At 36.9% G+C, this 17,920-nt stretch overlaps 1 protein-coding gene across 21 annotated transcripts in view; it reads right to left on the bottom strand.

Annotated features, from left to right (window-relative positions):
- MLIP (muscular LMNA interacting protein) overlaps positions 1-17,920 on the bottom strand; it is a 293,059-nt gene that overhangs the window by 107,196 nt on the left and 167,943 nt on the right. For 14 of the 21 annotated variants that reach the window (XM_067753439.1, XM_067753451.1, XM_067753456.1 and 11 more), the window contains 4 exons: positions 13,723-13,788; positions 13,556-13,639; positions 13,379-13,438; positions 740-784 (listed from right to left, as the gene is read on the bottom strand). In XM_067753439.1, the coding sequence (XP_067609540.1) occupies positions 740-784; positions 13,379-13,438; positions 13,556-13,639; positions 13,723-13,788 (255 nt within the window). The remainder of the gene's footprint in view (positions 1-739; positions 785-13,378; positions 13,439-13,555; positions 13,640-13,722; positions 13,789-17,920) is intronic. The other 7 variants (XM_067753446.1, XM_067753449.1, XM_067753445.1 and 4 more) reach the window with 3 other exon arrangements.

Genomic DNA, 17,920 nt, shown 5'->3' with positions numbered 1-17,920 from the left:
GTTCGGAGCCAGATCTCCTCAATTAATTGAATCAAGTGTGTGAGTCTATACCTACGTACCCATTATTACTATACTTTTGCTCATAGGTGGAAATCGATTTATTTGAAAACAATTTAAATGAAAGAAAGCAACAAACTAGTCCAAATCAAATAAATTGGCAATCCCATTAGAAACAGACAAATCTTAATGTTTCAGCTATGTGAGTTGACTCTTTCATAATAAGCATGATAAACCATTACAGAAATGAAAATGTCATCTAAGCCTTGATAATTAGAAAGACAGAAAGCAGGTGCTAGAATTCTGTTTGATTCAGCCAAACTAATCAAATGAGACCTCACTTAAGAAGGAATTTATTCAATAAACTTACCTGACATAACATGATTTTCCACCTACCCCTTCCATTTATGAAAAATTCAACTAATTCAATTTAAATGACTATATAATTGAGTTTCCTCCAAAGCATGCACATGCACCCATTAAAAAAGCAGTATGGGGCTTTCCTGGTGGCGCAGTGGTTGAGAGTCCGCCTGCCGATGCAGGGGACACGGGTTCGTCCCCGGTCCAGGAAGATTCCACATGCCGCGGAGCGGCTGGGCCCATGAGCCATGGCCGCTGAGCCTGCAAGTCTGGAGCTGTGCTCCACAACGGGAGAGGCCACAACACTGAGAGGCCTGTGTACCGCAAAAAAAATAAAATAAAATAAAATAAAAGCAGTATGTATAATTATGAAGAGACTCACATATTTGGTTTCTCGACCAGCTGCTCTTGGAAGAGTTGTAGGCATCTGTATGAAAATAAAAGCAATTACACTACTGAAGTAATCAAGAAAATGTTAAAAGATCAACTTCTGGGATAAATATGTTCACCTTTTTTTTTTCCTATTAAGACTTTCTAACCATTGCTCCCTCTTTTCTTTACAAAACCCCCTGTCCCTTTGAAAATTATTTCATTAAATACTATCACTTTATTGTTTTTTTCATTGCTGTTATTGATCAGCTTTCTAGGAAGTTTTATCTTATTTATTGATGATGTTCATTCATGGATCATAATAGTTCCTTATGTAATTTTGGCAATTTCAAAATTCACACAGAAGTCTCTATCCCCTCAATTCTTTGAGCCGCTCAACTCCAAAGATACTCTTATCCACTCCTTTTCAATCATCCGCTGCCAGGACAATTCCTAGATGTTACCTTCACAAATAAAATGGAAAACTTTGAAATTTCATTTTCACATCCTCCTCTTAGAACTCTACTTCTCATCTACCATCTTCATTTCTCAAATATCCCAAAACAACATTTCTTCAGCCTCACTGAGACTTCAAAATCAATGAGCCTTCCCAGCTCCATTATGGCTTTACTGCCTCTCTCATTACATGTTTCATATTCTCAGCCATTTTAATAGTACCTTAATTTACCTTGCTTCCTTCTCTCCTTGTGACAAACTCACAAAAACTAACAACAACAACAAAAACCTGGATGGACCGTATCATATATTTTCTCTAAATTTGTATTGGAGATGCAAAACATGGCTGAGGAAACTCTCTCAATTAAGCTAACTGATTTCATTAAAAATTATGAAATAATATTGTACATCAACTATATTTCAATAAAAAATAAGAAATTAGCTATGGATACATGCAAGTGCACTTGGGTTGCAGGGAGGAATAGACTACAAAGGAGCACAAGGAAACTTTTTCTTTTGATGGAAGTTTTATATCTTGGATGTGGTGGAGGTTACACAACTCTATGCTTTGTCAAAACTCATAGAACTGTATACTAAAAAGGAAAATTTTACAGTAGGTAAATTATACCTCCATAAACCTGACTTTTAAAACAGAACTATATAAGCTATAATAAAGAACTGAACATAGGGACTGAAGAATATAGTAGATACTGAACAGATCCTTGAACTGGAATATCAGGTTGACGAATCCTCTTAGAGGCATTAGGAAACAATAAATTAAGAAAATATTTAAAGATTAAGAGCTATAGAATACAGAAGCAAAAGTGACAAAATCAGTCTAGTAAGAGTCCTAGGAGGAAAGAAATGTTTGAAAAAAAATAATGACTAAAGCTATCTTAAATGTAAGGGGGAAAAAAGAGTGAAAACTTCAGATGAAAGGCCAAAGAGATACATAAGAGAAAAACAAAGCACATTTAGACACATAATAGGAAAAATCAGTAACATCATAGATAAATATAAAATTCTAAAAGATAACAGTGCCACTCTGTAAATGATCACTCTGTAGCAGAGGAGTAAATATCATGCTGACAAAATACTTCACAAGTTATGTTGTTGAAAAAAAAAGAACCTAGGGCAAAAACTGTTGAAAAGAGGGGACCTATAATTTTACATCCAGCAAAACCATAATTTAAAAGAAGGGAGGGCAGAGTCAAGATGGCAGTGTGGGAAGATGTGGAGTTCGTGTCTCCCCACAACTAGGGTATGTGCCAGACACTGGTGGGGGACCTCAATGCCCAAGGAAATGAGAGGAACCCCCAAGCGAACAGGTAGGATGTGGGGGGACTGAGGGGGGAGGAGAAGTGGAGGCCAGACAGGATGGGTGCCCCTGAGGGGTGGCTGAGAGAGGGGAGGTGTTCCCAAGTGGAGGGACCCTCAGGGGCTTGGACTGGGGGGAGTGCAGCCAGAGTTTCCCCTGCCCAATAGGCTGGGGAAGTCTGCCTGGCTCTTGGGCCATGTCCTAAGCATTCAGAGTCACCCTCTGGGCTGCGTTGGTCCTGGGGGCATAGGATGGAGGCTGGGGGGAGAACAAGAGAGGCAGGAGGGAGAGACCTTCCAGGGCCAGAGGAGAAGGAGAGGCACGGAGGGCATTTGCCTTGCCTACTTGAGCCTGGGAAGCCTGCTGGGCTCCCAGGTGGGGTCCCTGCTATCTGAGACCAGTGGTGGGAGGCACACTTGGGCCCCTTCTGTTCCATTAAGCCTAAGCCCCACCCCCCATACCTGCCAGAGCCTTTGCCAGCCCTGTGGGTCTTAAGCATAGGTCCTACCCACTGCTCAAACCCCACCCTTGCTTAGGACACACCTTCCACAGCCAAGGCCATTTCCACCTTTTTGGGTTTTTTCTCCTCCTCTTTCTTACTATTGTGGTTCTGTTTTGCCTTCTGGTTGTTGTTTCATCTATATTTTTATCTTTATATTCTTTCTAACATATCTGTTAGTTTCCTAGTCTAATTTTATTTTTTACTTTATTATTGTTCTTTTTTTTTTTTTTTTTTTTTTTGCTGCTGCCCTGCACAGCTTGCGGGATATTGGTTCACAAGCCGGGAGTCAGGCCAAAGGTCCTGTGATGGGAGCTCTGAGTCCAAACCACTGAACTAACAGAGAACCTCAGACCCCAAGGAATATTCATTGGAGTGATGTCTCCCAGAGGTCATCATCTTGACACTAAGATGCAGCTATACCCAACAGCCTACAAACTCCAGTGTTGGAAGCCTCAGTCCAAACAACAAGTAAGACAGGAACACAATCCCACTCATCAAAAAAAAAAAAAAAAAAAAATGAGAAGGCAAAAAATATGTCACAGATGAAGGAGCAAGACCAAATAAATGAAGAGGAAATTGGCAATCTACCTGAAAAAGAATTCAGAGTAATGATAGTACAGATGATCCAGAACCTCAGAAATAGAATGGAAGCATGGATTAGGAAAATACAAGAAATGTTTAATGAAGGTCTGAAGAACTAAAGAACAAACAAACAGAGATGAACAATACAATAACTGAAATGAAAAATATACTAGAAGGAATCAATAACAGAATAACTGAGGCAGAAGAACGAGTAAATGAGCTGGAAGACAAAATGGTGGAAATAACTGCCAAGGAGCAGAATAAAGAAAAACGAATGAAAATAATTGAAGACAAGCTCAGAGACCTCTGGGACAACACTAATCACACCAACATTCAAATTATAGGGGTCACAGAAGAAGAAGAGAAAAAGAAGGGGTCTGAGAAATTATTTGAAAAGATTATAGTGGAAAACTTCCCACTATAATCCTTTCCCATGGAAAAGGAAAGTCACCCAAGCCCAGGAAGCACAGAGAGTTCCCTACAAGATAAACCCTATGAGAAACACATGAAGACACACATTAATCAGAAAAACAAAAATTAAATTCAAAGTAAAAATATTAAAAGCAGCAAGGGAAAAACAAAAAATAACATACAAAGGAATCCCCATAAGGTTATCAGCTGATTTTTTAGCAGAAACTCTTCAGGCTAAAAGGGAGTGGCAGGATATACTTAAAGTGATGAAAGAGAAAAATCTACAACCATGATTACTCTACCCAGCAAGGATCTCATTCAGATTCAACAGAGAAATCAAAACCTTTTCAGACAAGCAGAAGGTAAGAGAATTCAGCACCACCAAACCAGCTTTACAACAAATGCTAAAGAAACTTCTCTAGGTGGGAAACACAAGAGAAGAAAAAGACCCACAAAAACAAACGCAAAACGACTAAGAAAATGGTAATAAACATACATATCAAAAATAACCTTGAATGTAAATGGCGTAAATGCCCCAACCAAAAGACACAGACTGGCTGAATGGATACAAAAACAAGACCCGTATATGTGTTGTCTACAAGACACCCACTTCATACCTAGGGACACATACAGACTAAAAGTGAGAGAATGTAAAAAGACACTCCATGCAAATGGAAATCAAAAGAAAGCTGGAGTAGCAATACTCGTATCAGATAAAATAGACTTTAAAATAAAGACTGTTACAAGAGATAAGGAAGGAAACTACATAATGTTCAAGGGATCAATTCAGGAAGAAGATATAACAATTGTAAATGTTTATACACCCAACATAGGAGCATCACAATACATAAGGCAAATGCTAACAACCATGAATTGGGAAATCGACAGTAACACAACAATAGTAGGGGACTTTAACACCCCACTTACACTAATGGACAGATTATCCAAACAGAACATAAATAAGGAAACAAAGCTTTAAATAACACAATAGACCAGATAGATTTAACTGATATTTATATAACATTCCACCTGAGAGTGGCAGAATAAACTTTCTTATCAAGTGCACACAGAACATTCTTCAGGACAGATCACATCTGAGGTCAAAAATCAAGCCTCAGAGCTTCCCTCGTGGTGCAGTGGTTGAGAGTCCGCCTGCCGATGCAGGGGACGCAGGTTCGTGCCCCAGTCCGGGAGGATCCCACATGCCGCAGAGCGGCTGGGCCCGTGAGCCATGGCCGCTGAGCCTGCACGTCTGGAGCCTGTGCCCCGCAATGGGAGAGGCCACAACAGTGAGAGGTCCACGTACCGCAAATAAATAAATAAATTAATTAAATAAAAATAAAAAATATCAGAAAATTTAAGAAAACTGAAATCATATCAAACATCTTTTCTGATGACAACACTATGAAACTGGAAAACAATTACAGGAAAAAAACCTCTAAAAAACACAAATACATGGAGGCTAAACAGTGCACTACTAATACTAAATAAGTAAGAGATCACTGAAGAAATTAAAGAAGAAATTTAAAAAATACATAGAACCAAAATGACAATGAAAACACGATGATGCAAAACCTATGGCACTCAGCAAAAGCAGTTCTAAGAGGGAAGTTTATAGCAATTCAATCTCACCTCAAGAAACAAGAAAAATCTCAGATAAACAATCTAACACCACCCCTAAAGCAACTAGAGAAAGAAGAACAAAGAAAACCCAAACTCAGTAGAAGGAAAGAAATCATAAGGAACAGAGCAGAAATAAATGAAATAGAAATGAAGAAAACAATAGCAAAGATCAATAGAACTAAAAGCTGGCTCTTTGAGAAGATAAACAAAATCGATAAACCCTTAGCCAAACACATCAAGAAAAAAAGGGAGTGGATGCAAATCAGTAAAATTAGAAATGAAAAAGGAGGAATCACAACTGACACAACAGAAATACAAAGAATTATAAGAGACTACTACAAACAACTATATGCCAACAAAATGGACAACTATGAAGAAATGGAAAATTTTTTGGAAAGGTACAATTTTCCAAGACTGAACCAGGAAGGGTTAGAAAATATAAACAGACATATCACAAGGAATGAAATTGAAACTGTAATTAAAAATCTTCCAACAAACAAAAGTCCAGGCCCAGATGGTTTCACAGGTGAATTCTATCAAACATTTAGAGAACAGCTAACACCCATCCTTCTCAAACTCTTCCAAAAAAGTGCAGAGTGAGGAACTCTCCCACATTCATTTTACAAAGTCACCATCACCCTGATACCAAAACCAGAAAAGGTATCACACACAAAAAATTATAGACCAATATCACTGGTGAACATAGATGCAAAAATCCTCAACAAGATACTAGCAAACAGAATCCAACAACATATTAAAAGGATCATACACTATGATCAAGTGGGATTTATCCCAGGGATGCAAGGATTCTTCAGTATATGCAAATCAATCAATGTGATACACCATATTAACAAATTAAGGAATAAAACCATATGATCACCTCAATAGATGCAGAAAAACCTTTTGACAAAATTCAACACCCATTTATGACAAAATCTCTACAGAAAATGGGGATAGAGGGAACCTACCTCAAAATAATAAAGGCCATTTATGACAAACCCACATTAAACCACATATTCAATGGAGAAAAATTGAAAGCATTTCCTCTAAGATCAGGAAAAGACAAGGATGTCCACTTTCACCACTCCTATTCAACATAGTTTTGGAAGTCCTAGCCACAACAATCAGAGAAGAAAAACAAATAAAAGGAATACAAATTGGGAAAGAAGAAATAAAACTCTCACTGTTTGCAGAAGACATGATACTATACATAGAAAATCCTAAAGATGCCACCAGAAAACTACTAGAACTAATCAATGATTTTGGTTAGGTGCAGGATACAAAATTAATGCACAGAAATCTTTGGTCTTCCTATACACTAACAATGAAAAATCAGAAAGAGAAATTAAGGAAACAATCCCATCTACCACTGAAACAAAAAGAATAAAATACCTAGGAATAAACCTGCCTAAGGAGGTGAAAGACTTGTACTCAGAAAACTATAAAACACTGATGAAAGAAATCAAAGATGACATAAACAGTTGGAGAAATATGCCATGTTCTTGGATTGGACAAATCAATATTGTGAAAATGACTATACTACCCAAAGCAATCTACAGATTTAGTGCAAACCTTATCAAACTACCAATGGCATTCTTCACAGAATTAGAACACAAAATGTTGCAATTCATATGGAAACACAAAAGACCACAAATAACCAAATCAATCTTGAGGAAAAAAAACGGAGCTGAAGGAATCAGGCTCTCCAACTTCAAAATATATTACAAAGCTACAGTAATCAAGACGGTATGGCACTGGCACAAAAACAGAAATATAGATCAATGGTAAAGGATAGAAAGCCCAGAGATAAACCCACGCACATACAGTCACTTAATTTATGACAAAGGGGCAAGAACATACAATGGAGAAAAGAAACCCTCTTCAATAAGTGGTGCTAGGAAAACTGGACAGCTATATGTGAAAGAATGAAATTAGAACACTACCTAACACTATACACAAAAATAAACTCTAAATAGATTAAAGACCTAAATGTAATACTGGACACTATAAAACTCTTAGAGGAAAACATAAGAAAAACACTCTTTGACATAAACCACAGCAAGATTCTTTTGGACCCAACTCTTAGATTAATAAAAACAAAATAGAAAACAAAATAGTAAACAAAAATAAACACATGGGACCTAATTAAGCTTAAAACTTTTGCACAGCAAAGGAAAACATAAACCAGATGAAAAGACAACCCTCAGAATGGGAGAAAATATTTACAAATGAATCAATGGACAAAGGATTAATCTCCAAAATATACGAACAGCTCATGGAGCTCAATATCAGAAAAACAAATAATCCAATGAAAAAATGGGCAGAAGGCCTAAATAGACATTTCACCAAAGAAGATATACAGCTGGCCAAGAAGCACATGAAAAGATGGTCAACATCACTAATTATTAGAGAAAGGCAAATCAAAACTACAATGAGCAATCACCTCACACCTGTCAGATGGCCATTATCAAAAAATCTAGAAACAGTAAATGCTGGAAAGGGTGTGGTGAAAAGGGAACCCTTTTTCATTATTGGTGGGAATGTATATTGATAAACCACTATTGAGAACAGTATGGAGGTTCCTTAAAAAACTAAAAATAGAACTACCATATGACCCAAAAATCCCACTACTGGGCATATACCCTGAGAAAGCCATAATTCAAAAAGAGACATGTGGGCTTCCCTGGTGGTGCAGTGGTTAAGAATCCACCTACCAATGCAGGGGACATGGGTTCCAGCCCTGGTCTGGGAAGATCCCACGTGCTGCAGAGCAACTAAGCCCGTGCACCACAACTACTGAGCCTGCACTCTAGAGCCTGCGAGCCACAACTACTCAGGTCACATGCCACAAATACTGAAGCCCACCTGCCTAGAGCCCATGCTCTGCAACAAGACAAGCCACTGCAACAAGGAGACCACGCACTGAAACGAAGAGTAGCCCCACTCACCAAACTAGAGAAAACCCGCATGCAGCAATGAAGACCCAATGCGGCCAAAAATAAATAAATAAATTTTTTTAAAAAATCTTAAATAAAAGAGACATACCACTATGTTCATTGCAGCACTATTTATAATAGCCAGGACATGGAACCAACCTAAATGTCCATCCACAGATGAATGGATAAAGAACATGTGGCACATATATACAATGGAATATTACTCACCATAAAAAGAAATGAAGTTGAGTTATTTGTAATGAGGTGGATGGACCTACAGTCTGTCACAGAGAGTAAAGTAAGTCAGAAAGAGAAAAACAAATACCATATGCTAATGCATATATATGGAATCTAAAATTTTAAAAAATGATACTGATGAACCTAGTGGCAGGGCAGGAATAAAGCCTTAGACATAGAAGAGAATGGACTTGAGGACATGGAGGGCAGGGGAGGGGGAAGCTGGAGCAAAGTGAGAGTAGCATCAACATATATACATTACCAAATGTAAAATAAATAGCTAGTGGGAAGCAGTAGCATAGCCCAGGGAAATCAACTCTGTGCTTTGCGACAACCTAGAGGGGTGGGATAGGGAAGGTGGGAGGGAGGCTCAAGAGGGAGGGGATATGGGGATATATATATGCATATGGCTGATTCACTTTGTTGTACAACAGAGACTAACGCAGTATTGTGAAGCAATTATACTCCAATAAAGATCTATTAAAAAATAAATAAATAAATTTAACTAAAAATAAATAAATAAATAAAAGAAAGGGCAAAATAATGATGATCTCAGGAACACAGGCAATAGAATCAATACAAAAAGACCTTATTGAATACAACCAAGAGGTCAACAAGAAGAAAAATAAATCCAGGAAAAAGCTATGAATGTGTAAGAAATAAGGATCTAAATAAAGTATGTGTCTAAATAAAGAAGAAATCAAGAAAAATATAACCATATAAAATTCAGATCTAGAAGTCCAAAAAATACTAACAAACTATGTCTACATACATATGTATAGATAGATAGATAGATAGATAGATCTTGATTAAAAACAACAGGAAAGTGAAAAATCCTGTGGTACTTAAGTTTAGAAAAAGATATATGTAAGCTTTAAAATTGATAGGAAAATAAACATAATTATTGTCTTTAATAATTTAGAGGTAAATATGAAAAGTAACAAAAAAGCAAAGTAAAATTTTCAAACCAGTAAATATCAAAATATCCAAAGGAAAGCAGGAAAGTCAAAAAAGAAAACATTTCAAGTAGCAAATATAAAATAAGATAGGAGATATTAGTCCTAATATAAGAAGAATTACAGTAATTGCTAATGGCTTAAGGTCCCAGATAAACAGAATTTCAGATCAACTATAAAAGTGATATCCAGAAATATGTTGTCTTGAAGAAAATAAGATGAGTGTACAAAAAGATAAAAAAATAAAGTAATAGAAAATAGTAAAAAAATAATAATAGAAAAAAGTAATAAAAGATACATCTAGGAAAACATGAATTAAAAATTACATATATGTTATGTATCAATATATAAGGTCACAATTTTCATATGAGACTAAAAAGAACAGCCTCAGGTTCACAAGGACTTTATAGGCTAATAAAGGCTAGAAAAATCAAAATGATGAGAATAAACACATAAGCAATAGCAATATAGTTTCAAAATCAAAGTCAAATCTTATGAACACTTCTCTAGCCTTATTCGTTCTCTTTTTCTTGGCAACAATCACCACGATCACACTCTCTTAACCACTGTGCTCTTGTAGCTTCCATGTTACCACACTGCTCTGAGCACAACAGACTTTCATTCTCCTTGATTGGACCTGCAATATTTTGTTCCTGGGAGCTCCATACCGGGTGTCCACAGCATCGACGTACCAGTCATTCCCCGATCTCTCGTACCAGCTCCAGCCACACAGGTTTAAGGCCTCCCTGACACACATCTTGAACTTACCTTATCCAAATAAACATAACCCTCTTCCCTCTACCACACTGAGCTTCCTTCACGTTTGTCTACAGTCGAGGCAAAGAGCAGGAGCTCTTCCACGATTCTCCTCTCCTTCTCTGCACACATCCAAACCCAAGCAAGGCTGCAATATCTCTTTCATACTCAGTGCTTCTCTGCAGCTCCTCTGCACCAGGCCACCGTCATGGTTCCTCTGACCTAGGTAGCCTCATCACAGCAGCCATCAGCCAGCTTTCTCAATGATTTCATATTATTCCCCCCATATTTTTATATCTTCCCATTTTCCCTGGAATTCAAACTTCATGGCATGGCATGTAAGTATCCTCGCCGTCCCTACACCCCTTTCTCACCTCATTTCACACTGTTCACCATACTGCAACCACACTGGCCTTCTTCATGCACACTAAGCTCTTTCCTGCCAGGATATTTGCACATGTTTACTCCTCTTCCTGAAAGCTATTCTCCCTAATCTTTCTATGACTGGCTTCTTTCCCTCATGGTCTCAGTTTGAATCCTACTTTCAGATCGCTATATCCAAAGTACACCTCTCAGTGTGGAGAAAAAGGAACCCCCCTACCTTGTTGGTGGGAATGTAAATTGGTGTAACCACTATGGAGAACAGTATGGAGGTTCCTTAAAAAACTAAAAATAGAACCACCATATGATCCTGCAATCCCACTCCTGGGATTATAGCCAGAGAATACTCCAATTTGAAAAGATACATGCACCCCAATGTTCATTGCAGCACTATTTACAATAGTCAAGACATGGAAGCAACCTAAATGTCTGTTGACAAATGCATAGATAAAGAAGATGTGGTACATATACACAGTGGAATATTACTCAGCCATAAAAAATAATGAAGTAATGCCATTTGCAGCAACATGGATGGACCTAGCGATTATCATACTAACTGATGTAAGTCAGACAAAGACAAATACCATATGATATCACTTTATATGTGAAATCTAAAAAAAAAAAAGTACAAATGAACTTATTTACAAAACAGAACAGACCCACAGACACAGAAAACAAATTTATGGTTACCAAAGGGGAAAGGGGGTGTGGGGAGGGGTACACTAGGAAGCTGGGATTAACATATACATACTCCTGTATATAAAATAGATAAACAACAAGGCCCTACTGTATAGCATAGGGAACTATCCTCAATATTTTGTAATAACCTATAAGGGAAAAGAGTCTGAAAAAGAATACATATATTTGTATAACTGAATCACTGTGCTGTAACCTGAAACTAACACTACATTGTAAATCAGCTCTACTTCAATTAAAAAAAAGAAATACGCCTCTCCGATTACTCTGCCTTGCTCACACTTATCACCATAGTACCTCACAGTGCCAAGCCCATAGTAAGCACTAATAAATATTTGTTAAATGAAAAATTGCCTTAAATTGAATGGCCTAGAATAATGTATCTTTAACACTATAAGCGTTAAATATTTGTTAAATAAATCAATAATACAGGTTATTACTCACATGTTACTTAAGTCCTATTCCTATTACATTTAATGTAATATAGGGTATTTTTATATGTTCAACAAATGAAATGAGAAAAAAATACATTTAAAATTTATATAGTCTCCGGCAAATCAAACTTTTCTATCTTTAGATTAAAAGACTTAAAGAATATACAAAATAGGTTACAAATAGAGAAGCTATAACTATCCATTTGCAGGTTCTCTCTACTAAAATGTAAGAATACTGACAATGAGTGATTACCTGGCTTCTACATCATTATTAAAGGATATTCGTCTATAATGTTCCAATTGAAAATTAGAAATACTGTTTTAGTTATAGGCAATTCTGTACATTTAAAATCTACATTTTAAAATGTGTACATTTTAAAATGTGTACATTTAAAATCTGTGTTTAAAGAAACACAACTTTGTAAATCAACTGTAATAAAAATTTTAAATAAGTAAAATACAATAAAATCTACTTGATACATACAATGTCCAGTTTTGAAAAAGAATATGCAAAAAGTATTTATACTAATTCCAAGAGAGAAAATAAAACTGACCAAAAAAAACTAACAATTATCAATAAAAGAAAAACCACAATCATTTTGAAATTTGGGTAAGTAGATCTGTACAAAGCATTCAAAAAAAAATAACTTGGAGAAATGTAATATTTTATCCCAACAAATGAAAAAGGCTACATGATAAGAAGGGAGTACTTAAATATTCAATTATAACAATGCTTTAGTAGTCCTCAAATGATCTAAAATATCCAGGATTCTGTCCCTCTGAGTCAACGAACAATGAAATAAATTCAGTTAACCAAAAGAAAAGAATTCCAGAAATAATACCAGTGTTAAAGCTCCAAGACTAACACTACTTTAGTCTACCTCATTTTCAGTTTCTACAAGTGTAAGAGCTCTGAATTACATAAGGACTGAAGCTATGGTTTGGGATGAGAATAAGTCACAAATTCTACATACATTTCTATATCCTAAATGCCAACATATAACAACACAGTCTAATACTTTGGCTTTCAAACTGTTTTGAACTTGACCTACAGTTAGAAATAGATTTTACTGCAATCTATATACACGTGCCTATACCTGTACATGTAAACGAATTGAAATAAATGTCAACAATACCTACTCACTGCTTGGAATAATACAGTCTGATTGATAGTTTACATTCTTATTATTCTATTTTAATATGCTGTTTGCTAACAACAAATAAACAAACAAAAAACAAAAAAACCACAATGCTAGTTGCTATCCACTAATTTCCCAAATCACTACTGGGCCTTGACCTGCAGTTTAAAAATCATTAATATTACTATATTATGGTTCAGTAAATTATATTAAATACATACATACTTTCATTGTGTCAGAACCCAAAAATGTCTGTAGGGAACTTGAAGGAGAATCAGAAGAATGCTAGGAAAAAAACAAAAAAAAGGACAAGCTTATGATGCATCCATCCTAGCCAAGCAAAGGGAAATGAAGTGAAGCAAAGCAAAGGTTTGAATTGCACGGTCTAGTCTAAGGCATTACCATAGACAAGGAATCCTGTAAGACCTTATCAATGGTAGCACAGAGCTCTTCAGTTTGCTGCCTGAGCTGTTCAGGGAAACACAACTGGAAGAATTGAAACCAGGTACTGGGTTAGCAATGAGTTTCGGGATTGCATTTCAAAAGCAGAGGTGATCTGAAGCCATTACCTCCAGAGGTGGATCTAATGTGTTGTCCTTGGAGATGCTCTCTGTCTTGGCTGGTTCGTCTAGTGCCTAGTGATAATAAATGAAATAGTTCTCATGTGAGGATTTTAGTCAAATATACATGTAGTAAATTCTGAATTCAAAGAAAGCCCTGTATGTCTCAATGTTTCCAAGAAGAAATATCTTTGAAACATTTGATGAGCTATTCTCTGACCTGGAGGCATTGCCCACAACTGCCTACTTTCTCCTGTGGAACTAGTATCTCCAATATAAGGAGTCTTGTAGTTCCTGTAGGCACAAGCCCCATTGGCTTTTGTAGCTAGGTATTTTGGGGGCTTGTCCCTTGGGTGGGAGCCTTAAAAGCTGGGACATTAGATGTACAGCCTAAAACCGCAGGGCAAAGTTGGGAGCTGGGGTTTCCCTCCCAATTGTTTGGCACTGTGCCAGGGATGGGGTTGATGGCAAGAATGTATCTCAGCCATTCCTGCCAGGTTTCGTATGGGTATTTCCTTATTAATCTGAGATGCTGGAGTCACTCAGCTGGTTTCTGGATTTCTCTCAGAGGGAATTTCTCCATGTGCAGCTTTATATTCAATGTGTCCCTAGGAGGAGAGAAGTTCAGAAGCTGCCTATGTTGCCATCTTGGTCCATCCCCTTCATCATTTCTAATAATTATTTGTGTCCACCTGCTTTTTTCTTAATCAAGTTCCATGTAGAATTATCCATTTCTAATCTCTTAATTGGACTAACTTTTGGCTTTGATCTTCTTCGGCATACTCACATTCCATTTCAGTAGTTTCTGTTCATATCTTTACTATTTATTTCCTTCTACATTCTTTGGATTTATCCTATTTTCCCTCAAAGAATCCCTTTTGTTGCATTCTACAAGTTGTGATATGTTGTATGGTCACTGTCATTCAATTCTAAATACATTTTTAGGTATTTCCATTAAGGTAGTTTTTCTTTCTAATTTTTTTAAAATATAAGGGTTTTTTCCCCCCAATTTTTAAATTACCTATTTATTTAGTTATAACCATAGAACTTTTCAAAATAGCCATTTCTTATGTAGTGTGAGATTTATGGTATAAGACATGATTAGTTTTTTGTAAATATTCCATTTATGTTAAAGAAAACATCTATTCTCTAATTGTAAATATTCCAGTTACAATTAGAGAACTGTAAACATTCCATTTATGCTAAAGAAAACATCTATTCTCTAACTGTTGGCTGCAGAGCTGTGTGTGTGTGTGTGTGTGTGTGTGTGTGTATGTATCTATCAGATCACGATTTTTCATTTTTTTCAAATCATCTTAGTTTTACTACTTTCTTTCTTTTTCTTTATTCTATGAGTAATTGAAAATCATCAATTAATTGAAAGTCACCATAAAATCTCACAGAATTGTAGTGAGTCTGTTAATTTCTCCCTGTGATCTTAGCAATTTTTCTCAATGTAGTTTGAAACCATTTTATTAGCTACATTCATAATTAGAAGAAGTATACCTTCCTCATGAATTAAAGATTTGTCATTATGAAGTAACCCTCTATATCCCTAATAGTGCTTTGTGTCTTAATCTCTATTTTGCCTGATACAACCAAATGTTTTTATTAGGATATACCTAAGATGCAAAATGGAAATAGTCTACATCGCTGAGTCACCGACAGAGAGCCATACTGAATGGCCAAGTTGAGCTATACCTCACTGTGTTGTGGGGAGGAAATAAACATTTATTATGTTAAGCTATCCCCCTTATTTCAATAACTCACAAAGGAAAATACTGTCTGAAAATCATTTTTGCAAAATCTATTTCTCTGCATTAAATAAAATATAAAATATTGACTATGATAACCTAATAGAAACCCTTGAGACTGCCTCTTTCCTACCATAAAAAAAAAAAAATCTCTTTTCCTCTCCTCCTCCATCCTCTATATATTTTTTTCTTTTTTTTGCAGTACGCGGGCCTCTCACTGTTGTGGCCTCTCCCGTTGCGGAACACGGGTTCCGGACGCGCAGGCTCAGCGGCCATGGCTCACAGGCCCAGCCGCTCCGCGGCATGTGGGATCCTCCCGGACTGGGGCACGAACCCATGTCCCCTGCATCGGCAGGCGGACTCTCAACCACTGCGCCACCAGGGAAGCCCATCCTCTATATTTTTGATTAATCCTGAGTAATGGATAGCAGGGAACAGAAGATGTCGTAAAGATAACTCCTTGCTGGTGTTCAGACAGCTTAATTTTTCCTTGACATGGTGTTCTAATCACCTCCTATTTACCCTGTTGGTGGGGAGGGGAAGGGCTTCCCACTCTGTGGTGATGGGGATGGCCGAATACATGACACCTGACACTGGACAAGTGAAATCAACAGCAGTTTAATAGTCAGAGGTGGTCACGGCCCAGGGGAAGAAACTGTGCATTCCATCAGGGCCACATAAGAGCTGTGCTCGGGGAACAGTGAACAACAGGGACTGTGGAAGGCAGGTTTTGTAGGATCAAGAGAGTGAGGCGTCCCTGCTTCCTTAGAAGGGTGTGGTCAGCTTGTCTGAATAAGTAGACACTGCACCTGGTCGGTTTGATAGGGAGGGTTAGGGGACCTTATCTGGGGGAGCAGAGTGGGGAGGTGAGCTTGCAATTAGACCAGCTGAGGCCCTCCCAATTCTACCAGGTGCAAGCAGGTAGTATTGGGCTTTAATTTTAGACTTTACACTACACATGGCTTCTAACTATGACGGTCATTATAGAGAAGAAAAAAGTCAGAAATTAATGACCCAGAGGGAGGGGATATAGGTATACATATAGCTGATTCAGTTCATTGTAGAGCAGAAGCTAACACAGCATTGTAAAGCAATTATATTCAAAAAAAAAAAAAAGCCATAGACTGGGAGAAAATACTTGCAAAGTTAAAAAAGGAAAAAAAACAAAAAAGAAGAAGAAAACAATTAATTAGTGACCAGGATTAACAACAAACTCCTTAGGAGAGAACCTTGGTCTAGCTCTTCCTTGCTCTCCAACAACACCTTCTACCCACTCCTCACTTGCATGCTGCTCTTTAACCACAATCGATCACTTGAGTTCTTTGAACTTGTGCTGACCTTCCAAGCACACGTTATTAACTTTGCCTAGATTATCCCTCCTCCATCCTCAGCTCACTTAGAATTCGTATTCATCCTAAAAATCCTAATCCAGCTCCTTTATAATATTTTTTGGCGTTTGCACCAGGCAAAATCTGCCCCTCCCTCCTTGGGGCACTGCATCATTCCATACATGCCTTAAGCATATTGTATCATCATTACTCTTCAACTGTATCTCCTCTCTACTGGACCATTTGTCCTATAACAATTAGGAAACTATGGTATTTATCTTGGCAGTCTCAGGATAGAACACATGATATGTCTTCAGTAAAGATCTTTAGGATGACTTGAAAGGGCAGACTGACAAATAAATGGAGTTAAATGAATAAATGAATCATAGAAACAATATGATCTTAATATGCCTCGGTAAAATGCTCTAGAGAAGGAGTTTAAACTCTGAATATTTTAAGTAACAATTTATTTTCCCATATTTCAATTAAATGTGTTTACCATAAAAGATCTGAGTATGTGATCCATGTTAATATAATGAGCAAATATTTTTTCAGCCAAAATCAAATAGGGTTATTATCTTGGTTACTTCGTGGGAAATTACTATAGGCAAACACAACTTTTATTATGCTACTTAAAGTATTGAAATTTACTCAAAGAATGAAAAAACAACCTACTCAGAATGCTTGGAAAATTAAGGAAGATAACTAGTATTTAGTCAGTAATGCTGAAACTTTGAAATGGAGATAATACTCGAACTGCATTAAAATTTGGAAGGGGGATTATTCTAAGTTTGAATAGCCTTGAAATTCACTAGAATTGATTTTTTTATTGACAAGGAATTCTCTGTCAAATATATCATCTTGATCCACTCCTTCTAGCAGCCATAAAAAGTAGGTTTTTTCTCTGTAGTACAAAAATGTATTAAAAGAAAATATATTAAATCTCCATTAATGTGAAGCCTGACCGTAGATTGCTTTTTGACAACTTAGCCCGGCAGGATTGTACTGATGTTTCTTTAGATTTATTCATTTTGAGTGAAGTTCTCTCAGAATATTCTCCAATTAAAGATTTTATTTCAAAAACATATATTTTCTACCAAACTGGCTGATAGCCAAGTGAGGCAC

This window comes from Pseudorca crassidens, chromosome 10 (assembly GCF_039906515.1).
Source record: "Pseudorca crassidens isolate mPseCra1 chromosome 10, mPseCra1.hap1, whole genome shotgun sequence".
Lineage (NCBI taxonomy): Eukaryota > Metazoa > Chordata > Mammalia > Artiodactyla > Delphinidae > Pseudorca > Pseudorca crassidens.
This window is presented reverse-complemented; position numbering and strand designations above follow the sequence as displayed.